Source organism: Lithobates pipiens, unplaced genomic scaffold, assembly GCF_037356315.1.
Source record: "Lithobates pipiens isolate NorthernLeopardFrog02 unplaced genomic scaffold, aLitPip1_a1.2 Scaffold_16, whole genome shotgun sequence".
Taxonomy (NCBI): Eukaryota; Metazoa; Chordata; class Amphibia; order Anura; family Ranidae; genus Lithobates; species Lithobates pipiens.
The window spans coordinates 444,368,877-444,393,491 of NW_027507748.1; the positions used below are offsets into that span (position 1 = coordinate 444,368,877).

At 44.0% G+C, this 24,615-nt stretch overlaps 1 protein-coding gene across 6 annotated transcripts in view; it reads right to left on the reverse strand.

The window, feature by feature from the left end:
- Window positions 1–13,914: 13,914 nt before the first annotated feature.
- The window catches only part of LOC143983259 (ATP-binding cassette sub-family C member 5-like), a 146,302-nt gene continuing 135,601 nt past the window's right edge, over window positions 13,915–24,615 (reverse strand). For all 6 annotated transcript variants that reach the window (XM_077482735.1, XM_077482736.1, XM_077482737.1 and 3 more), the window contains 3 exons: window positions 20,939–21,052; window positions 19,407–19,571; window positions 13,915–17,311 (listed from right to left, as the gene is read on the reverse strand). In XM_077482735.1, the coding sequence (XP_077338861.1) occupies window positions 17,210–17,311; window positions 19,407–19,571; window positions 20,939–21,052 (381 nt within the window). In that variant the 3' untranslated portion in view covers window positions 13,915–17,209. The remainder of the gene's footprint in view (window positions 17,312–19,406; window positions 19,572–20,938; window positions 21,053–24,615) is intronic.

Sequence of the window (24,615 nt, forward strand, 5' to 3'; positions counted from 1 at the left end):
CTGTCAATTTAAGAAGGTGCTCCCAATGACAACTTGTTATGTATATAAAAGGCACCTGTCCATAGAATCTCTTCTATCATTCAAGCCTAACCATCATGGGCAAGAGCAAAGAGCCTTCAAAGGGCATCAGGGACAAGATTGTAGATCTGCACAAGACCATCAGCAAGAAGCTTGGTGAGAAGGAGATAACTGTTGGAGCTATTATTCGCAAATGGAAGAAATACAAAACAACCATTAAGCGCCTTGGTCTGAATCTCCATGCAAGATTTCACCTCATGATGTAGGGATGATCATGAGAAAAGTAAGGGATCAGCCCAGAACTACACGGGAGAAGTTTGTGAATGATCTCAAGGCAGTTGGGACCACAATCACCAAACAAAACATTGGTAACACAATACGCCACCATAGATTGAAATCCAGCAGCACCTGCAAGGCCCCCCTCCTCAAGAAGGCACATGTACAGGCCCATCTGAACTTTGCTAATAAACATCTAAATGATTCAGAGATGGATTGGGAGAAAGTGCTGTGGTCAAATGAGACCAGAATTGAGCTCTTTAGCATTAATTTGACTCGCCATTATTTGGAGGAAGAAAAATCTGACTATGACTTTTAAGAACACCATCACTACAGTCAAGCACAGAGGTGGAAACCTTATGCTTTGGAGCTGTTTCTCTGATAAAAGTACATGCCGACTGTGCCGCATTGAGGGACCCAGTGATGGGGCCATGTATTGTTGTAAAATCTTGGATGAAAACCTTCTTCCTTCAGCCAGAACACTAAAAATAGGCCATGGATGGGTCCAGCATGACAATGACACAAAACATACCGCCAAGACAACAAAGGAGTGGCTCAAGAAGAAGCACATTAAGGTCATGGAGTGGCCTATCCAGTCTCCAGACCTTTAATCCTATAGAAAATGTATGGAGGGAGCTGAAACTTCAAGTTGCCAAGCGACCATAAGGATTTATAGAAGATCTGTAAAGAAGAGTGTTCCGGGGGCATGGTCTGGATGGCGATGGTATAGGACACAAGTGAGAGGAGCTTCACACTCGGTAGAGATCCTTTGCTAATATCCTGAGTGCCCATTCCGGTCTATCAACAACACCTCCGGCTGCCTGTGATCCCCACTGTGTACCAGCAATGTCACCTCCAAAGCAGAACGCTGCCTCATCGCTGGATAAATACAGGTGAGTGAAGAAGGGCCACGAGGAACAAGATGGCGGCTCCCCGCCTGCTCATCCGGAACACACAGGGACAGATACCAACAAAGTGCTTGAGGCAATCTCTGTGTGTCTCTAACTACAAAAATTGAGGCGATGATAGTGGGCATCTCTCTCATCAGGCAGGACATGACCAAGATCCGTGATAGGGTCAAAGAGGCAGAAACTAGGATCAGTCAGGCGGAGGATGTCCTGTACCCCCTGCAGCACGCACAAGAGGAAATACAACGCCAGATTCAGCAATTGGCTCAAAAGCACGACAATCTGGAAAATAGAGCCCGCAGATCGAACCTCAGATTCATTGGCTTACCTGAGAAGGCTGAGGGATCGGATCAGTTTACATTCTTGGAAAAACTCCTAATTAAGACCTATGGCAGAGAGGCCCCGTCCGCCACCTTTGTGGTGGAGCAGGCTCATTGAATGCCCACACGCCGCCCACCTGAGGGAGCTCCACCGCACACGTTCATCGCCAAATTACTTAAAGCGGGAGTCCGCCGGGAGTTCCACCGTTTTTTTTTTTTTTTTAAGCCAGCAGCTACAAATACTGCAGCTGCTGACTTTTAAAATAAGGACACTTACCCACCCAGCGCGCCCGCGACGTCGGCACCCGAAGCCGATCTCTCGATCGTCTCTTGGGTGCTGCCGCCGCCATCTTGGGTATGGGAATCAGGAAGTGGAGCCTTTCGGCTTCATTTCCCGGTTCCCTACTGCGCATGTGCGAGTCGCGCTGCGCAATAAGGATGGTCCCGCTGCCTCTGGGATCCGTGTGTTTCCCAGCAGGCAGCGGGGGACTTTTGGAAAGGGGCGTAATCTACGCCCCTTTCCGCAGATGGCTATGCCGGAAGTGGGTGCAGATACCTGTACTGTACAGGTACCTGCACCCCCCTCCCCCCTGAAAGGTGCCAATTGTGGCACTGGAGGGGGGGAGGATTCCAATGAGCGGAAGGTCCACTTTAGGGTGGACCTCCGCTTTATCGTGACCGAGACACCATCCTGCGACTGAACCGAGAGAAGGGCAACGTTCCCTTTCAGGCGGGACATGTGATGGTATTCCCGGACTTCAGCACAGGTCCAGAAACAGAGGGCCCGTTTTATGGATGTCAAGAGATGCATTAGGGCTCATCACCTGAAATACGCGATGCTGTTCCCAGCGAGGTTGCGCATTGTTGGAGATGATAAAACTTACTTCTTTGAGGACCCAGCACAGGTATCGGGATGGCTGGACCAGAGGGAGGCGGACAGGAATCGTAATGTTTGAAACTAAGTGACGGTTGCCCTGTGCAGGGGGTAACATTTCTGCTCCTGTAAGACCATTCACCTTGTCTATGCACCCAGATGGTTACTTGTTGACTTTGATTCGCCTATCCGGGACTGACGGCGTGGGGAAAGCGGGGCTTGGTTGACTACAATGCCTCTGGATAATACAGGTGCTATGTGTTTCACTGTTTTATGCTTTGATAGAGCCAGCCCTAACCCTGCTCACCTAGTGAACGTGGATTAAACATAGAAACCCCTATAGATATTGTTTTGGAGGCAACATGGGCTGCAAGATATAAGATGGCTGGGTGAGTTTGCGCCTTTTTTCTGTTTTGTTTGCTATGGTTAAGATTGCACAGATCTCGCAGGAAGGGGGACTATACCTCTTAACTCTGGATGGTAATACCCTTCCCCTTCATTATAATGTTTCTAATATCTGAGAGTGGGACTATGAACACTCCAGGAAATACGAGATACTAATCTCTACAGCAGAGTTCATACACTACGCAGGCCTATCCCCCTGCTTAGCTAGACACAATGTCCACCACCCAGGTACCCTGAAATTTTGGTACGGGTGTTAGCGGCTCTGCTGCAGGCGTGGCAGGATATGGTGATGTCTAGTCTAGGTGGTAACAGGTTTGGGTTGAATGCTCCAGCATAGTTGGGGACGCTGAGGGCTGGGTGGGAAGGGAGGGAGGGGTGTTTGGGATGTTTGTTAGTGCATAAGAAAATCGGTTATGTGTTACAATGGCATACATGGCAAAGGTTAATAGTGCAATGCTACATAGTGTGTATCTCTTGTGGATGTAGAGGTGATCCTGCCCTGGGGTTTGTCCCAGTTATCCGATGTGATAACTTTGTGCTTACAGTTATATGGCCACCATAAAATTATTAACGTGGAATGCCCGAGGGATCTGTGTAATAATCAAACGCACCGCGTTTGCCATTGCCGCCCTGGTTGAGAGGCACGTTACAGACTAGCTCCAATTGGCACTGAAGAGTCCATGGATAGGGGCCTACCATGCCACGCACACCCCATACTCCCGTGGTTTGTCAGTTCTAATAGCCAAGACAATGCAATTCAACTTAATATCTATGCAAACGGATCTCCAGGGCCGGTTCATATTTATGCAATGTACCCTATATGGCAAACAATACCTAATTTTGGCCTGCTACATACCACCACCTTATAATGTCAGTCTGATCAATGTGGGTTTATCATTTATAGCTCAACGTCCAGCAACTCCGGTCATATGGCTCGGAGATTTCAATATGGTCTTAAACCCAGCCGTGGATAGGCTACATCTGCAGACCGCCATAACACCTCACAATGCTTCCCACCTGAGCCGCACTTTTAGAGAATTTTCCTTGACAGACGCATGGCAACATAAGTACCCTGACGACCAGACATTCTCCTGTTTCTCAGCATCACATTCCACTATGTCCCGAATAGACTATATTATGGTATCGGACGTGTTGATCCCTCTGGTAGAGGACGCGGGATATCACACCAGATCACTGTCAGCTCATGCCCCATGTTGGACCTCTATTCGTCTTGTCCCCCAGACAGGTCAGCGCCTGTGACATCTTCACCCCTTCTAACTGTCAGCCCTAGGGGGACAGGAGGACATAGACGAAGAGTGGCGGTTCTACTTTAATACCAATAAAGACACGGCATCGGTGGGTGCGGTATGGGAGATGTTCAAATTACAGGCCTGATCCATCCTGTCCAAGCGCATAAATAGGTTGAAAGCCTCTACAGGTATACAGCTTAAACAAGCCTCTGAGCAATTAATGTCCACTACCAGTGCATTTACATCAGACCCTACGCCGCATAACGCCTCCATGCTAAAATTACATACAAATAGTAGACCATTTACATTACGAACAAGCCAAACGCAAACATTTCTTCTCAAGACAACGGGTGTTTGAGCAGGGGGAAAGGGCAGGCAGGCTCTTGGCTTACCTGGCCCACCAGGATTCTAGACCACCAGTAGTAGTATCCATATTAGATGCACAACACACCCTCATTACAGATCCGGCAGTGGTGGCGGATATATTACGCTCCTATTATGCGGGACCTGTACACATCTCAAGTTGAGGCCCCGGTGCAGGACACACGAGCATTTCTACAATGTGTACAATTCCCCCAATTGTCCGACGCCCAGGTGGTGGACCTGGAGGCACCAATTACTAGCGACAAGGTCGCCCTGGCGGTGGCCGAGGCCCCCGGGCACGATGGCCTACCACTGGATTTCTATGCGACATATGCTGAGGCACTGATCCCTGAGCTCCTTAGGCTATATAATTACATTTTTGAGTCTGAGGCCCTCCCCCACTCTCTTCGACAGGCAATAATAATTATTTCCCCTCTGTCCCCGCTGCTGTATGCACTGGCTGCGGAGCCCCTAGCTATATCTATTAGGACTAAGCCGAACATTCGAGGGCTTAGAGTGGGTTCCCTTGTGGAGATGGTCAGCATACGCAGACGACATGCTCCTGTATCTCAAGGACACGGGCCCATCTCTCCAGTCTGTCCTTCAAACCATGGAAGAGTTTGGGCAACACTCAGGTCTGCGCATAAATTGGACTAAGTCACAGATTCTACCTCTTGATATATTCCCTCCGACACAAGAAGCTGCGTCTCTTCCCATACACAGAGTAAATACTATACAATACTTGGGAATCCAAATTACCAGGCATCCTTTAGAATACATAAAAAATAATATAGAGCCCTTGTTTGCCTATACCAAAACACAATCCTGGGCCCGACTCCCACTAGGGGTGATGGGGAGAATTAATTTAGTAAAAATTATCCTACTGCCTAAGCTTTTGTACAAGCTCTGGCAGTCGCCGATCTATATCCCTATGAAAATTTTCAAAGCGTTTGACACTATCCTTAACACTTTCTTATGGGGGCCAAGCAGACATAAACTGGCGTGGAACGTTCTTAAGAACCCAACTTCCTCAGGGGGAACTGCCCTCCCGGACATACGTGCATACTACATAGCGGCTCAATTATCCCACTTTTTACACTTACACAAGACAAACGGACCTAGATGCCTGGCCCTAACTTGCAATAAGCTGAACAATTGTGCATACTCCCCTTTACAAGTACTTTTTAGAGGGGGGAAGGGTGGGAAAGGCTGTAATCAATTATTTGCACACCACAGACGCATATGTGAGTCTGCGCTTAAAATGATTGTTGCCTATTTTGTGCACTCCCACACGCTCCTCTGGAATAACCCCGAATTGAAGGAGCTAAAGAGGCTACCCGGTATCAGCTTATGGGCATCTAAGGGTGTGGTATACCTACATCAGGTGATCACCCCGATAGGAGTGCACAGCTTCCGATCACTACAGGACGAATTTGGGCTACCACCACACATGGCATATAGGTATGCACAGTTGTGCCACGCTCTCCTAGCCCAATTTAAGGACGGTCTCCCTAGCCCACAAACCTTACCCGTGACTGAAGTGATAATTGGTGTAGACCCCTGTAAAATGATATCCACCCTATACACCGGGTTAAGAAGTCGATCAGTAGCTTGGATAATAGACACGGCCAAGCATAGATGGGAGGAGGAGATGGGCTCCATAGGGGACAAAGACTGGGAAGAGATTCTTGAAAACGTTAAAAAAGCTTCCCCCAGACTCTCTGACAGATTGATCCAATTATATATTATACATAAATCCTACCTTACACCTGAAAGACTTGCCAAATACCAGAGCACTCGGGATCCACGGTGTCTGAGATGTACCGATCGGTCCTGCTCATTTTACCATCTAATGTGGACGTGCCTAGACATCCAATCCTACTGGACGCAGGTAATTCAATTCCTGCATGACTGCATGGGCTTGCCGCTAAAATTACATCCCAAAAACTGCCTGCATCGGCAGACAAGTTTCAATCCATCTTCCTGTGTGAATCATTATTCTGTGCCAGAAAAATTATAGCAACGTTCTGGATGCAAAGTGCCCCCCCCCCCCTTCAGTCCAAGCATGGATTGGGGAAGTTAATGCAACATTACCGCACAAAAAGGTTATATATCAACATAGGGGATGCCCGGACAAATACCATAAGGTCTGGGATAGATGGCTCGTTACACCGGACACCTGTATGGAATAGGCCTAACTACTGCCTGGTATACCAGGAGCTAATGGATATCGCTGGTGTGACCTTTGCCGGGAACATTCGTAAGAGTCATACATACTATAAAGCCCCATACAGACTATCAGATTATCTGCTGAGTTTTTCCTTCAGATTTACCAAAACCATATGAGGACAAACCTTAGGAGTTTCAATGTGTATGCAATCAGGCAGGCCCTTCTACTACATGGTTTTGGTAAATCTGAAGGAAAAACTCAGCAGATAATCTGATAGTGTGTATGGGGCTTAAAGAAACAAAGCTGATGAACATAATGAGGATAACCAAGAAATCTAGATGTAAATGTGCTTAATGTGGCCTTTATAGTTACTCAGGAGGGGAAGAGGGGATAAAAAAAAAGTAGAAAATTACACACGTTTGTAAAATGATACTTCTTTGTTATGTGATTTGTGCACTGTGCCTGTATGTCTTCTGCACGTTATTGCAAATAAAACTTGTTTAAAAAAAAAGAAGAGTGTTCCAAAATCCCTCCTGAGATGCGTGCAAACCTGGTAACCAACTACAAGAAACGTCTTACCTCTGCGCTTGCCAATAAGAGTTTCTCTACCAAGTACTAAGTCATGTTTTCCTTGGGGATCAAATACTTATTTTACTCACTGAACTGCAACTTAATTTATAACATACGTATTGTGTTTTTTTTTCTGGATTTTTGGTTGATATTCTGTCATTTTAAAATACCCATATGATGAAAATGATAGACCCTTCATTTCTTTGTAAGTGGGCAAACTTACAAAATCTTCAGGAGATCAAATAATTATTTTCCCCACTGTGTATTAGAATTTTTTGTGGGGACACATTCAAGACCCCCTGGCAATGTTAACTGATTGCAAGCTGGCCTGGACTATTGCCCTTGTGCTTATGTGACCTAGCCGTCTACTGGAGCAATTTGTGGTGAAAAAACAAATTACTGCAAGCCTTCACCCTATTTAAATCTCCTTCCTAAAATACAATTCCTCCCTCAATGGTGCCAAACAATCTTACTTTGTCACTTTCATTAATACTCTGTCATCCAGTCCTTGTTGGCCCTTCTCTACTTTTAACGTCTACTTTGTCCACCTCTGCCCAGTAACTCGCCCACTGCTTATGAGATTGCCAATTACTTAAAAAACAAGATTGATGCGATTTCTGGGGACATCTCGCTGCACAGATATTTACCCACTTAGCAGACCCTGTTCAGAGTCACATTCAGTATTTTCCACTTTTGACCTGGTTACTTCAGAAGTGGTCGCCAAACTGTTCTCGCAAACCCACCTTATCACCTGTCTGCTAGACCTGTTCCCCCGCAACTACTACAGTCACTGTCTTGCTCTATCCTATGCTCCCTTATTCGCATTCTCAATCTCTCCCTCTCTACTGGCACCACCCCTCCCCTTTAAAGCATGCACCAACCATCCCCATACTTAAAAAGCCCTCACTGGACCCCACTAACCCGAAGAACCTAAGACCCATCTCCTTGCTTCCATTTACCTCCTAAACTTTTTTCTTAAACAGATATAGTTTTATTAAATTACTTTCACCATAATTACCATATTACATACAAGGTTGAAAAATTGAGAGCCAACACATAGGGACAAGAGTAAATTACACCTTAAATCATAGTATCATTCATATGGAAGCATCATGAGGTATCAACAGGGAGTACATAAAGATAATACCATGTCCCAAGACTCAAAAGTTCACCCTACCACCCTAGGAAAAGAGGTAGCGCCAAAAAAAAAAGGGTGGGTGGGAAGGCAGGATGGGGGGACAAGTATAAGTAAAGTAGGGAGGAAACTTAAGTAATTCTGAAACCCAAACTGCAAAAAAGACGTTACCCACCAGTCATCTCAGCTGGCCCATGAGCATTGATCCAGGTGGATGATACTTTATCAAACTTCTTGGGACAGTTTCTACTTTCATAAGTTAGTTTGCACAATGGTAAGACTGCAGACACCCAGCAAGTTAGTGTGGGCGGAGTGAGCTGCTTCCATCTCAGAATCTCCCTGAAGGCATAGTATAGTGCAAAAAATAAGAATATCTTCAGCTAGCTAGAGGCCACAACATCCTCCATAATACCCAGTAACACCATATGTGGATAAAGCTGCAGAGACCAATCATTGAGCTCTTTTATCAACGACTCCCAAAATGCTCTGCATAAAGGGAGAGTTTTTCATGCAAAGGTCCCACCCGGTTTCCTTTCACCCTAGGGTCATGGCACAGAAGAATCGCCAAAGGCTCAATAGCCAAGGCAAACAAACCCAGGGCAGCCCTGTGGTGTCCCTCTAGATAACGTGAAGGGGGCAGAAAGTATTCCATTAACCCTAACTCTAGCCATCCGATTCTGATACAGCAGCTTCAACCAATTAACGAAGTTGGGACCAAACCCAAAACACTCCATCATATCCAGAGAAATTCCCACTCACAGAGTCGAACGCCTTCTCGTTGTCAAGAGAAGCTACGACTCCTGGGGAATCCTCATCTGCTACAGCAACGTGGGTGAATAGTCGCCTGATATTTACGTCTGTCCCTCTGCCCGGCATAAAGCCAGACTGGTCTGGATGTACTAAGGCAGTGATAACTGTGTTCAATTGATGAGCCAGGATTTTCGTGAGCAGCTTAGCATCCACATTTAATAGCGAAATAGGACAGTAAGAGGTGCAAAGCCCAAGATCTTTACCCGGACTAGACACAACAACTATCACCGACTCAGACAGTGTCGATGGAAGAGTCCCATCCCTCAATGATTTCACAAGCAAAGTGTGAAACCTTGGTGCCAGATCAACTGCATAGGCCTTGTAAAACTCTACAGGAAAGCCATCTGGCCCCGGAGTCTTCCCTGCTTGAAGAGAGGAAATAGCTGTCTGGACCTCTTTTAAAGTTATAGGGGAGTCAAGTCTGTCTCTATACTTATCCGTCAAGACTGGGAAATCAACAGGTGTAAGGTACATAGAAAGTTTGTTCAGAGTGTAGTTTACCCGCGAGGTGTGCCTCTAAACTTTTGGAATGCTAAGTCTACAACCATCTGAGCTCCTATCTCCGTGAACACAGCCTTCTTGACCCCTTACAGTCTGGCTTTCACTCTCAACACTCCACAGAGACTGCCCTACTAAAACTCACTAACTATGTACTAACTGCTAAAACCAATGGCACTACTCCATACTCCTACTACTAGACCTTACTGCTGTCACCCGCTACTCAAAAAATGGTACTCCCTTGGGCTCCAAGACACTGCTCTTTCCTGGTTTTCCTCCTACCTATCATAGCATTCCTTCAGTGTTGCTGACAACTTTGTCTTCTCTCCACCTTCTCTTTCTGTAGGGGTCCCCTCCACCCCTAGGTACTGTCCTCAGGCCCCTTCTCTTCTCCATTTACACCTCCTCCATTGATCACTTGATAAACTCCCATGGCTTTCAATGCCAATCCTATGCTGATGACACCAAAATCTATCTCTACTCCCAACCTCACCTCTTCAGTCTCCTCTCGCATTACTAACTTATTAACTGATATATCAGTATGAATGTCACACCAGTACGTCAACCACAATCTTTCTAAAATGAAACCAAATATCCCCCCCCTCGCCCCCTCCTTCTCTATCAAGATCAATAATACTACTATCAGTCCCTTCCCTTGTGCCAGGGTGCGAGGTGTAATCCTGAACGCTGACCTTTCCTTTCAGCCCCAAATCCAATCAATGTCCAAATTTTGTAGTCTTGAACTCTGTAACATCACCAAAATATGCCCTTTTTAACCAGTGAAACCACTAAGCAACTCATTTACTCACTTGCTATCTCTTGCTTTGACTATTGCAAATCCCTCCTGAGAGGCCTACCTCTAAGAAGGCTATTCCCCCTTCATTCAATCATAAATGCTGCTGCCAGACTTATCCACCTTAACAACTACTCAGTGTTAGTCTGTCTGTCAATCCCTCCACTGGCTTCCGATTGCGAATAAAATTCAAAATACTAACATACAAATCCATTTACAACTCAGGCCCAAGCTACATTACATCACCATTTTTTTCTCAGTATATCACCCAAGCCGTTCTCTCTGCTCCTCTCAAGATCACCTCCTCTCTAGCTACCCAGTCTCTTCCTCCAATGCTCATCTCTTTTCTTGAGATGGTGGGGGGATAGTGTTAACCCTTTCCTTACCATGTCTGTACGTCGTACAGAACTGACAGTGGGGGGTTTACACACATTCCCGGTGGCTACATGCCACACCCTCTATAACAGGCCCCCCCACACACACCCCCTGCAATGTATCCTGGGCTTTGCTTGCCCATCTGCCACCGGAAAGAGGGGAGAAATAAGAGCGGTCCGCTCCCCTCTCCTGCTTGTTACAGACCAGGAAAGCGATGTCTTTGATGTCACTTCTGAGTCTGTCTCTCAGTGTACCTGGCAATCTGCATTGTATTACATACATGGAGCTCAGGGGAGACAGCCCCGGATGTCTCATTAGAGAGAACCTGTCACCAAAGAATCATCACATAGGGGACTATTTGTCCCCTATGTGATTAAAAAAAAATTTCCTTTAACTAGTAAAAAATGTAAGTTACACCAAAGCCCCCCGCCCCCACATATACACAGGTAGGAACATAAACGCACACCTTGGGGATGCCAAAGCATGAAAACGCAGATTGCAATACACCTTGTATATCACTGCGCACACTGGAGCAAGAGCAATATTCTAGCGCCAGACCTCTTCCGTAACGCTAAACTGATGACCAATGAAGTGTTGCCTATGGAAAAATATAGGGTACTATAGGGTACTAATATTATGTAATATTATGTTTGTAGCCATTTCACGGGCACACGCAAATTTAAGGTTTGACATGTTGGGTATCTATTTACTTGGTGTAACCTTATCTTTTATGTTTTACCAAAAAAAAAAAAAAAGGGTAATTTATTGTTTTTGTGCCCTTAGGTTAACTAAAGTATATTTTACTGAAATGTTGTGGTAATATCGTGTGACATAAAAATTTGGAACTACCACTATTTTAGGGGGCGGGGCCAAGCTGTGGCTCTGTTTATGAATGGACATGCGGCTCAGGAATGAGCCTGATGGGTGTCCCCATTGCGAGCTTTGGGGCACTCGACAGGAGAGAGGGACAGAGAGCACCAGCGAGGGACCTGAGAAGAGGAGGATTGGGGCTGCTCTGTGCAAAAAAACAAACACTGCAGAGAGCATGTGAGTATGACACGTTGAATGTATGTATTTTAGGGTACAAAAACAACCCTAGTTTTGAACAATTTACAAAGGATAAAAGGTAATAGAAGCAAGTGATAGCATCTTCTTAGAATTATATACCTTTAGGGGCAAAAGTATGCTGTTTACTATATCAATCAGTGGCTTGGTATAGTTCTTTATATTTCCTAGCTCATATACCTCTGTCAAGGACCTCCTTTGGGGCTGATTTATTAATGGAGTTCACACTAATAATTTTCACCGCAGTTATTCAATCGTGCAAAGAAGATTTCTGTTCGTCTTGAATGCCTGTTAATGTTTAGATGCTATACACTTGATTGGATAATTGAAGTGAATATTTAGACATTTTTTTGTGAAGATTCTCTACTCAATTAATAAATCAACTCAACTACGTAACAAACAATCCAACACAAAATAGTGGGACCCCTTGTAATGTCTGTAGTTCTGGCTCCAGGAAGTGAAGAAAACCCCCTTTTTTGATGTTCCAATTATGTGATCAGGATTCGGTGAAGAAAAACCTTCCCTTGGTGTCCAGTCATGTGATCATGATTTGGTGAAAGGACAAAAGCATGCCAATTACCCCACTTGTTTAACAGCTGCCAGTGTATAGTAAGTATTTAGCAACATTAAAGATCAAAATAGCAAAGTAAATTTTTTTGTAGAATAAAAAACACAATTCATGTACATAATACTGCATTGTCTGCATGCACCATAAATGTGAAGAAAATATAAAGCCACATAGGAAAAAGGCATTTAAATACTGAATACTAGAATTACAGTTATTCCCCAAACAGTTAATAGAATGGGGGGAATTCATAAAACTCTTTAGAATTCCATCACTCTGCCACATGACAAATGTGCTGTGAGTGACAGATATGTATGTATATGTTGGCAACAGGTACCTAAATCTTTTGCATGGAGAAGGGGTGGCACTGAGATTGGAATGCTCATACTATGAAAACTTTCTCTATTTTCAGCTACTTGCTAGCCAAAACACTGTCAGTTGTGTAGCCACCAGCATCATAGCAACGGATGCTTCATCCCTCGCCCCAGTCAGCTGACAGCTGAAAGTAAACAAAGGAGTGAGTGGTTATATTTGGACAATGATGTCACCAACCTTTTTTTGCTGTTGACCAGGGAATCTTACAGCCATAGCAAAAATATGTTTGTTATACTCACTGTGGAACCTAAGGGGTTAATCCTGCGATTGTGTAAAGAGGCTGTTTGATTCTTTCTTCTCTAATCTTCCCCTTTTACTGTCCCCAATTAATCTGCTGATAGAACAGGGCCCTAGGGGGCACTCTACACATGCTCAGTTTGGTGCATATTGCTAGGAATCTTTTTCCTTTTTTTTTTTTGGAGAGTGCATGTGATAAGCACAGGGCCAATCAGCACTGTCCAGACAGAGGGTCAGGGGTCATTCAGCCTCATAGGACAGTCAGAGGAGAATGAAAACTTCTCCTACAAGCTTTAACCAGTGCTCGGCCAGACACTGATAGAAGTCACAAGACTGCTACCCTGTTTCCCTGAAAATAAAACCTACCCTGTTTCCCCAAAAATAAGATCTAGCGTGATTGTTGGTGATGGCTGCAATATAAGCCCTACCCCCCCCCCCCCCAAATAAGCCCTAGTTAAAGTCCTTGTAGGTCTTATTTTCGGGGAAACAGGATAGGGCTTATTTGGGGGTAGGATTTATATTGCAGCCATCACCAACAATCACGCTAGGTCTTATTTTCGGGGAAACAGGGTATATACTGCTGGTGAAAAAAGGTATTTATCCTTTTATATTTATTAAAATATTGCATTTCCATGTTCTGTGTGCTGTGGGAGACCAGCTATAGTGAATGCGGGGTCCTGGGTTTAATAACACTTTAAGTGGCCATACTGCCAAAATAAAGTGTCATAACAACTTTATTGCATTCCCCTCAGGGTTTTTCGCTACAGTGGTCCTTTAACTTGTAATAAAACGTGTAGACAAATATTTTATCTTTTGTTGGTTGACAGTACATGTCTCATCACTAGATAATACCAATATTTGCCATGTTGTATCCACATTTTTATATATTTAGTCAACAAAGCCAACATTTTAAAATAAATATTAGTTTATTCATCTAGTTATCATAAATACATTGATCTTAAATAATTTAACAACACCCGCTTTTATATAATACTAACAATAAAAATGTCTCCAAAGTGCATATTTCAGGCAGTATTCAGTGCCGTTCTAACACAAATGACTGAATTCTAGAATGCAATAAAACTGTAACACTAGAATAAGGTTATACTTTTCAAACACGCATTGTTAAAAACTAAAACTAAAGGAAGTGGCTTAGTTGCATATGGTCCCACAACTGCCATCTCCACTGAGATTGTGTGCCTATGACAAGATCCTTAATCCTGTCCCTCTGTGCCAAACAGGCTGATTTTATGGCATTATTTTTTTTTCTACTAGGGAATGAAAACTACAGGTGCCTGGAGTCCTACCTGGGACTAGGAGCACTGTAGAAAATACAAGCAAAAAGACGGAAAAAAAAAACTGCCACTACTAGCAGGAAAGAAGGTCTTCAAAAGGCTTGTTTGTGAATGTAATTTCATTTCTTATACATGTTTAAAATATATGCTTAAAATTGAACTCCATGCTTGGTCCTATCTAAACATTTAGATTGGCCCTCTTTCTTTGTCTTAATGACCACTTTGTCTTAATGACCACTGCAAGAAGAAATCCAAAGTTTTACAGTTACATGAACAGTGGAAAAATCCTCCAATAAGGACATCCACTCTTGTGACATACATATGTTTAAGAGTGAATTTCCTCTCTCTTCCTATTGTGTCTGTGGGACAGAATTTCCAAAAAATCTAGATACATTTAATATGAACATTTCTTTTAAGTGGCTTTATTATTCCCCTTTTCCTAATATCATGGGTGCTTATGGAGACTTCTTTCACATGGCTAAAAAAATATGTTAACATTACAGTACATTTAGAACAGGAGAATCTGTTCTGTATTAAGACATACAGTAAATCCAAGTTCATTATAACTACAGTGCGTTAAAATATGTGCATTGAAATATGCTCCATTTTAATTATATGTTTTGTATTACTATACTCTACTATACTCTACTAAATCTATATCAATGAAAAGTGGCATTAGCTGGGTAACCCAAGAACCTAAAGTCTCTTAATTGACCCTTTTCACATATACAGCCATGGCTAAAAGTTTTGAGAATTAAACAAATATTAATTTTCACAAAGTTTGCTGCCTCAGTTTTTATGATGGTAATTTGCATCTACTCCAGAATGGTATGAAGAGTGATCAGATGAATTGCAATTAATTGCAAAGTTCGTCTTTGCCATGAAAATTGACTTAATCCCATAAAAAAAACATTTCCACTGCATTTGTGAAGAAGGCTTCAGGGCACCCAAGAAAGTCCATCAAGCACCAAGAGCCTCTTTTACAGTTGATTCAACAGCGGAATCGAGGCACCACCAGTGCAGAGTTTTCTTAGGAAGGGCAGCAGGCAGGTATGAGTGCATCTGCAAGCACAGTCAGGTGAAGACTTTTGGAGGATGGCCTGGTGTCTCCAGAAAAAACTTCAGGCACAGACTGATATTCTGCAGCAGGTATAGGGATTGGACTGCTGAGGACTGGGGTAAAGCAGTTTTCTTTGATGAACCATCTTTCCAATTGTTTGTTGCATTTGGAAAAAACCTTGTCCAGAGAAGAAAAGGTGAGTGCTACCATCAGTCCTGTGTCATGCCAACAGTAAAGCATCCTGAGACCATAGATGTGTGGGGTTGCTTCTCAGCCAAGGGAGTGGGCTCACTCACAATTTTGCCTAAGAACACCGCCATGAATAAAGGATGGTAAAAAAACATCCTCCAGGAGCAACGTCTCCCAACCATCCAAGAACAGTTTGGTGGCAAACAATGTCTTTTCCAGCATTATGGAGCGCCTTGCAATAAGACAAAAGTGATAACTAAGTGGCTTGGGCAACAAAATATCGATATTGAGGGTCCATGGCCAGGAAACTCCCCAGACCTTAATCCCATTGAGAACTTGTGGTCAATCCTCTAAAGGCGGATGAACAAAAAAAAAACACAAATTCTGACAAACTCTAAGCATTGATTATGCAATAATGGGCTGCCATCAGTCAAGATGTGGCCCAGAAGTTGATTGACAGCATGCCAGGACGAATTTCAGAGGTCTTAAAAAAGAAGGGTGAACACTGCAAATATTGACTTTTTTCATAAAGTTAATGTAATTGTCAAAAAAAATTAAAAACCCTTGACACTTATGAAATGCTTGCAATTATACTTCAGCATACCATAGTAACAATTAATATTTTTGTCATTCTCAAAACTTTTGGCCATGGCTGTAGACAGTTCAATGAGGGGTGGGTGACTCCATTGCTACAGGCAGATCTCCCTTTTTAGAGTCACTGCTACAAGGAGAGAGTTTTCTTTTGGAATCCCAGTGACTTAGTAATTCCTACCCTATTTAACCCAAAATATGAATTTGCTGCCTCTTATCACTGTATCTATTGCAAATTGAGCAGCGGTAAAGAAAGACAGTTGTAAATTTTCTGATAGTGCTCCCAATTTCAATGATTGCTTGAGATAATCTGTCTTTTTCTGGGTTCCCAAAGGACGGTTATGTGCACCTTTAGAGGTCTAAGGCTATGCTTATTGCACAGGGTGATTTTTTTAAATAGTTAGAAAATCTTTCAGGGAGCAGGTCTAAACCTTCATCTAATGAAAACGTATGGGAAGATACCACACATGTGCTGCTGTCACTGCTGGGTAAGAATTGGGGTGGGTTTTAGGTCTGCAATGATTTGTTTATTGACAGCAAGAAATCTAGCTACTTGTCATTACATTGATCATATGCTGTACATTATTTTAATTGCCTATCATTATATTGATCATGTGGATTCATGTTTTAATTGCACTTGAACACATGAAGTAATGTGTACTATTATTTTAAAAATTGTATTGCATATTGTGGTTATAATAACTAATCAACATAAATATATGCTGTCTTAAAATTTTTGGTTCTCATATGAAATTAAAAATTTAGCATTCAAACATGCAAGACTCGAACAAGCATGTTTATGGAAAGAGCTTTGACACCAAAAGACCTTTAGATGGTTGGATCATGCCAGCATGTCCAACGCCTGTGGGAACCTTAAGATTCTAGATCTGTGAGCCTGTGTACTGCTAAGTTCTACATCTTTTTCTTTCTATTGCACGCATCTTCGTTGCTGTAGTGGCGTAACACTCAGTAAAGTCAAAAGGACACTTTACTATTACTGAGGCCTATGTATTGGAGGTTTCATTCTTTTTTATTCAACAGACAGTTCTTTTCTCAGTTTCGATATATCAAAATGCAGGAAAAACTATTCTTTCTGCCGCAACTGCCATGGCATGAAATGTAGATTGTTTATTAGACAGAAGGACTGATGGTTTGTCAAACTCCACAATCTGCATACAAAATGGAAAACACATAATTAAAGTGAATAAAAACATATACTACAAATATTGCAATATCCTTATAATAACTTTCATCTCCTAATTCTATTACACTTCCCCTCCAGATGTTTGCAGATTACTGCTAAAGAGGAAATGACCAGCGTTTTAATACAGAAGGTAACGGAGCTATGATTGATGCATTTCATCTTTGGGAAACAAATTCAGTCCTTGTATACTCAAATTTTTCTCAAGGTGTTCAAACCTTTGATATAAAAATCAACCGATATACAGCATATAGAAAGAAATCTCTCAATGAGTCTGTCAGTCAGAATTCTCATAATAGTTAAGATCACTTGGTCTAAACTCATAAAATGAACAACATGTTAACAATCATCCTTTTAGCTGTTTTACAGGTATACAGCTTCTGTAGTGCTCTCTATATACAACCCCATTTTGTGTCATGGACATGAAGTGTGTATAAACATTACTTGCACAATATACTGTATATATTCAGTATATATATTTGTACATTGGTGAAAGTGATCATTTATAACATTTAACAGTGGCGGTGCGCCCATTAAAGCACACAGGCACCGCCTCCTCTGTCACACCACCCCCCTCTGTGTAGAATGGATAGATTCATTCATAGCATGAATCTATCCATAGGCGCTGTAGCCACCCCCTATACAGGCGTCCGGCCCCTTTTCGGATGCTGGGTGCCTGAATTACAGCGACGGGGGATGTTTTTTTAAGCACCTTATTAGAGCCATAGGCTCTAATAGGCTTCAATAAAGGTGAACTCGGAGCGCATTGCGCTCGCGGTCCACACAGGTGTGTTAGCAGAGCAAATTCATATTTGCTTTTCTAACACTGACCTGCCTCTGAGCCAATCAGGAGGAGCGGATCTAATACCCGTCACCTGACTGGCTGAAGGCACAGGCGCTCCGATTGGATGCCTAACGGAACAGAAGAAGAGATGCATGGGAGGACAGAGAACCATGGAGGACACAGCAGCTGTTGCCTCACCCGCTGCATGTCCCACAGCTCACTGCCGTCCCCGCCACCAGGATGGAGTTAAGTGTGTGCCGGTCAGATGGCCAGCCGAGGGGGGTCACAGAGGCTGCATATGATGGACACAGAGGCTACAAATGAAGGGCACAGGCTCCATATGATGGGCACAGAGGCTACAAATGATGGGCACAGGCTGCATATGTTGGGCACAGAGGCTACATATTATGGGCACAGGCTGCATATGATGGGCACAGCGACTGCATATGATGGGCAAGAGGCTGCATATGATGGGCACACAGGCTCTATGATGGGCACAGAGGCAGCATATGATGGACACAGAGGTTGCATATGATGGGTACAGAGGCTACATATTATGGGCACAGGCTGCATATAATGGGCACAGAAGTTGCATATAATGGGCAAGGTGGCTGCATATGATGGGCACCAGCTGCATATGATGGAAACAGAGGCTAAAAATGATGGACACAGGCTCCATATGATGGGCACAGAGGCTACATATGATAGGCACAGGCTGCATATGATGGGCACAGAGGCTGCATATTATGGGCACAGGCTGCATATGATGGGCACAGAGGCTGCATATGATGGGCACAGGCTGCATATGATGGGCACATGGGCTGCATATGATGGGCACAGAGGCTGCATATGATGGGCACAGAGGCTGCAAATGATGGGCACAGTGGCTACATATGATGGGCACCAGCTGCATATGATAGGCACCGGCTGCATATGATGGGCACCGGCTGCATATGATGGGCACAGGCTGCATTTGATGGGCACAGGCCGCATTTGATGGGCACAGTGGCTTCATTTGATGGGCACAGTGGCTTCATTTGATGGGCACAGTGACTACATTTTATGGGGCACAGTGGTTGCATTTTATGGACACAGTGGCTGCAATTGATGGCACAGTGAGGCTTCAATTGATGTTTTTTTTTCAGTATTTTTTAGAATTTTTCCGTTTGTTTGCGCCCTCCCCCCAAAAAAAAAAATTTGAGCACCAGCCACCACTGCTTGTTACTTGTCCTAGGGTCAGTGCTAAATTGAACACTTTGAAGTCATTTTCTTTACTTACCTCTCCATGGGCCATCACCATGATCCTGTCACAATGGAACACAGTATTAAGTCGATGTGCTATAATAAGCACCGTGCATTTACAAAATGCATCATTAATTGTTTTTTGAATCAGCACATCTGTTTCATTATCAATTGCTGCCGTAGCTTCATCTAACAGTAATATCTAGAAGAAGAAAAAAAAAACATGATACCAGATAAAAAAAACAACATAGTATAACAACAAGAAAAACTCATTGGACCATGGATTCAAAACATCAAGGTCAAGACTTTATTTTTTTTTAACTGAAGGACAACTATTGCTTGCTAAACATATATATTTTGTTTATGTCAACCATTAATTGTTGAGCTTTAGCTATCTAAACGTATGTAATGAGGGCACAATGTATGTATAGTTGTTTTGGCACTATATACTGTAGATATGTCCTTCCTACACCACAACTGTGTGAAGCTGTATCTTTAAAGCCTTACACCATGTCTTAGTGAACTTTAAGTTCACTAAGGCCGCGTACACACGGGCGGATTGTCTGCCCAACTTAGTCCGCTGAACCGTGTTTCAGCGGACAATCCGCTCGTGTGTGGGCTTCAGCGGACTTTTTCAGCGGACAGTCTGGCGGACTAAGTCTTTCGGAATTTCCGTAATTTTGTCCGTCCAAACTTGGTTTCAGCGGACAGTCCGCTCGTGTGTAGGCAAGTTGGACGGACTAAGTATGGCGCATGCTCAGAAAGGATTTACACGGCCGAAGGTTGCATTGCAGTGTATTGGACGTCGTTTTTCTAGTCCCGTCGTACGTGCTGTACACGTCATCGCGCAAGCTTTCAACGGACTGTCTGTTCATCGTGTGTGGTCAAGTCCGTTCATTCAAATGTTGGACGGACTGTCTGTCGGATTGTCTGACTAATTTAGTTGGCCAGACAATCCGCCCGTGTGTACCCGGCCTAAGATGTTCTAAGTTGGTTCAAATGAACAATTTTCTTCACTAACAGATGCAGCGGCGAATTACGGGTCCTTGTAAGACCTTGTATTCGGTTTCTCAGATGTCATAATGCTTGTGATCAGAGTGTAAATGTGGATGGTTTTAGTTTACAAGTTTCAAGATCATTCAGCTTATTAGGAGTAGGCTAACATTCTGAAACAAATATGTAAATGAACATATGATTTTGCATGTTGACCATAGATACACTTTATGTCCCTCAAATCCACTCAGAATGTTTATTTTTCCATATTAAATAATCTGTAAAGTGGGTAATGACCTCAATTTTGCAAATTTGTAACCTGTTTATGTGACTTGAAGACCTGTTTATACGTATTGTGTTTTCTGGTTGTACAGACTCAATTTGAAGAAAAATCGGCATATTTAAATAATTATTAGCAACCAACGAAAATGTATAGATTATAGAATGTGCCATCAAATACAGGCAAGTGGGTCCACTGTGTGTGTTTCAGAAGCAGAAGAGACGCAGACTGGAACATTCATTGTATATTGATGAAGTTATCATATCAATTAAAAGCAGCAAATTGTATCCACATACCTTACTGTTCCTAAGTAAAGCCCGTGCCATGCACAACAGTTGTCGCTCACCAACCGAGAAGTTACTGCCATTTTCTGCTACTTGGAAATGTAGCTGTCCTTGTAGTTGAGCTACCTATAATGTATATTAAAATAAATACATTTCACGTAATCCCCCAGAACCTTTTTCTGGCAATCTAAGCACATTCTTTTAACTTTCACACCAAAAATTACAGTTTAGAGGAAATCACAGATGAATAGCTTCTGTTCTTCAAAAATTGACTGTGTTTCTGAATAACATGCACCACCACCAAAAGTGACCTGTAATTTTTTGGAAGATAGTAGAGAGTTAAACCATCTGTTGGTTTCTTATATACCTCAGAAAATCTGATGACAATACCTCTACACATTAATTTACAGATTGGCAAACTTGCTATGCTAATAATATGAGTATAAAATATACACTTCTTATGGTACATCACAGTTGACTATTTTCCATCTGAAGCTTTTAAAACAAGGTCCTTTTGCTTTATGATATTATATTAATGCCAAATATATCAATCATACATGTAACATTTTTATTTAAATTACTGTAGCGCTGACATCCTTGCTTATTAATGTGTGTTTGCAGGCTATAAACATAAGCCTATGGACATTTCTTTGGTTTAGTATTTGGCACCATCTAGAGGCCAAATGATGGTACTAAACTTGAATGTCTATTGTTTTGAAGACAGCACAAAAGACTTATACAGGAAGTGAGTGACTGTTGTTTTGGTCAGAGGGTTGACCTTTTACCCAGGAGGCTTGATGACCTACTCATGAACACTTTCTACAGCAGTGCATGCTGGGTAGGACATACAAGGAACCGGAGCGGCCATTTTAGGTCTCTTAGGATCACATGGCCTGCCTGTGAGGATCTGTGGGTAGGCTCTCCCGGAGACAGGGGCCCACAGCCGCTGCATAGCGCAAACTTTGCTTGTTTGTGTGAGTGATCTGACAGTGCCAGAGAGACAGTGACCAGATTGGAGAGATCCAGAGACACTCGTTTGAGCATCAGAGGACCGGGCTCACCCAGCGGAGCGTAACGGAGTGACGGGCCCAGCTGACGGAGAAGCAAGCTGCAGTCACCAGACCAAAGCTACTACATGGAGCCCCGATCCAGGTGGTGAGCGGGTCGCGGCCCACAGTTTATTAACTTTCACACGCAGTTAGACTCATACACAGGCCTCACTGGGATCTATAGTTCCATGGAGGAGGAGCAGAGCAACGGACACTGAGCAGGCTTGAGGCCTACCTACTCTAACATCCCAAGCCTTGTAGTATAAGTACTGAAGTTATATCAGGAGCACCTTTACCTCAACTCAACCTACTTTAACCTGTGGATTACAAATCACAAGGAATTATTTTAGCTAGCGAAGACAAGAAGACCAAAGACCAAGTACTTTAAGTGAGATCTTATGCTTAGCTTAAAAAAGTAAGGGGAGCTCCCGGGTATTTATCTATATGTATATTGTTTATATTGAATCCCATTGTACTGTCGTCCTACTTTGGGATGACAGCGCAATTACTGTAATCACCTCTTTGAATATTTTTGCAGTAAAATACACTGTTGTTTAAGCATCCAGTTGTGTGGCATACTGTTTTCTCCCAGCAGGTGGAGCCAGTGGATCCTGAGGTTATAATATAGGTACCTTGCATTGTATTATATTGTACTGTATTGTATTGCACCACAGCTGTGTCAAGGGGATAGAGAGCCAAGTTAGTGGGGTTGTCAGGAACTTACCAGCAATAGACAGGCACAGCTGCGTTCACACAGGCGTCGGCGCGTGTTTCCTGCGCGTTCGTGTACGCGTTCGCGTGCGCGTTCGTTTACACGTTAGTATGCACGGTCGTGAGTGGCGTTCGTGCGCGCGCTCGTTCGCGTGGTCGTGAGTGGCGTTCGTGCGCTACTTCCCGCCACTGAACATTTAAAGGTTCCTCAAGCGCGCCGGTGCGGCGCTGTTTCGTCTCAGCTCCTGTGTGCCTGAATACCTGATTCTGAACCTGATTACCTGCTACCGTTACCGACCCGGCTTGTTTGACTTCTCTGCCTTCTCCGAACCCGACCCGGCCTGCCTGACCTCGCTACCTCTCCTGCCTACGATTCCGTTGCCGACCTCTGCCAGTTTTACCGACACCTCTTTGCCTCCTGTTGCCACCTGCCTACTTACCTTGACCCGGACCGTCTGACTCTGCTCCAGCCTGCTGCCTGTTCAGTGCTCGGCTTCTGAAGCTACCGTCTGCATTTCTCAGCCTTCCAGCAACCTCCAGTCACTCAGCCTTTACAGAGGATCCTCCGCTCTACTACCAGCTCCAGCGGTCCTATCCAGCAGGCACTCCTACCCACTGTGCTCTCGAGACCGCTGTCTCCATTCCAGCGGCTCCTGAACCAGCGTTGTAAGAGAGGTCTCCTCCTACAAGTCGGGCTTCCACACCTGGACCCTAACAGGGGTGTTATTACCAGAGTGCAGGCCCAAATCAAACCAGCTGCTCCTTCGTGAGTCAGTACTACACATGGGGGCGTCATCCAGGATCCTGTCACTCTGCAAGCAAGCCCCGCCCCTTGAAGCCAGTATGGACCATGCCACCATACTTCAGTGGTGGCATGAAGAAATTGCCCGCAGGAAGGCGAGTATGACCGTTGAGCTCCCTGAAGAGGCTCGGGAGGAGGAGTGTCAGTCCAGGATCCTGAGAGGGACCACTGACACAATATCTTGGTCCCTTCCCATCCAACAAAGCAGGAGGAGTGATCCTGAGGCGGAAGAGCTGGCGCTCCAGCTACAAAAAGAGATGTCTAAGATGATGGAGACGTTGACCGGATCATTGAATCTCAGGTCTGAGATAGATGCATTGAAGTTGCAAGTGTTTCAGATGAAGGAGATGATGAGTCAAGGCGTCTGCTTAAACTGCGGAGGTATAGGTCACCGCCAGCAAGTATGTCCTAGTCCACGAATGAAAACAGAAGATTGGCGGAGACCTCAAAGAAGTGACCCAAGGATGAGGAGAAGATCCGGGCCTTCAAGGAAACTTTCCCTGAGTCTGAACGGGAATCATGCAGAACACCTGCTGTTTATACTGTTTCAGCAGGAAATGCCTATCAGTCTCTAAGCTGACGACGGAGGCGGTGTGCCCAGCATTAGAAGCTGAACAGAGCACCAATCCAAATATGTCAATCTGCTGTTACAGATGTTTATAACAGACTTCTTACCCAGTTGGTAGGTCCCCAACCTATTGTGCCTGTTCTGGTTGAAGGGATCTACACCAGAGCCACCCTTGACTCAGGTGCTCAAGTTACCCTGCTGAGAAGAGAGTTTTACTAGAGGTACCTGTCATACTTGCCCTTGAAGCAACTGGAAGACATAGAGATCCAAGGTATTCCAGCAGAGGACTACCCTTGTGATGGATATCTGCGGGTCAAGTTGTCGTGTGATCCTTTGAGGGCTGGGGAGCCCCAGAACTTTGAAACCCTGGCCATTGTTTGCCCCTGGTTGCCAGGGTCCTCAAGAAGTTCGTTGATCATTGGGACCAACACAGATCTGATGAAGTGGCTGTTAGTCCCTGTTGTCCCCAGATGTGACTCTCTATCCTTACTGTCAGAAGAAGAGTTAGAAGTGCCTCTTTTTCCCACATTGGATGGAGAAGTATCCAAAACAAAAGTGG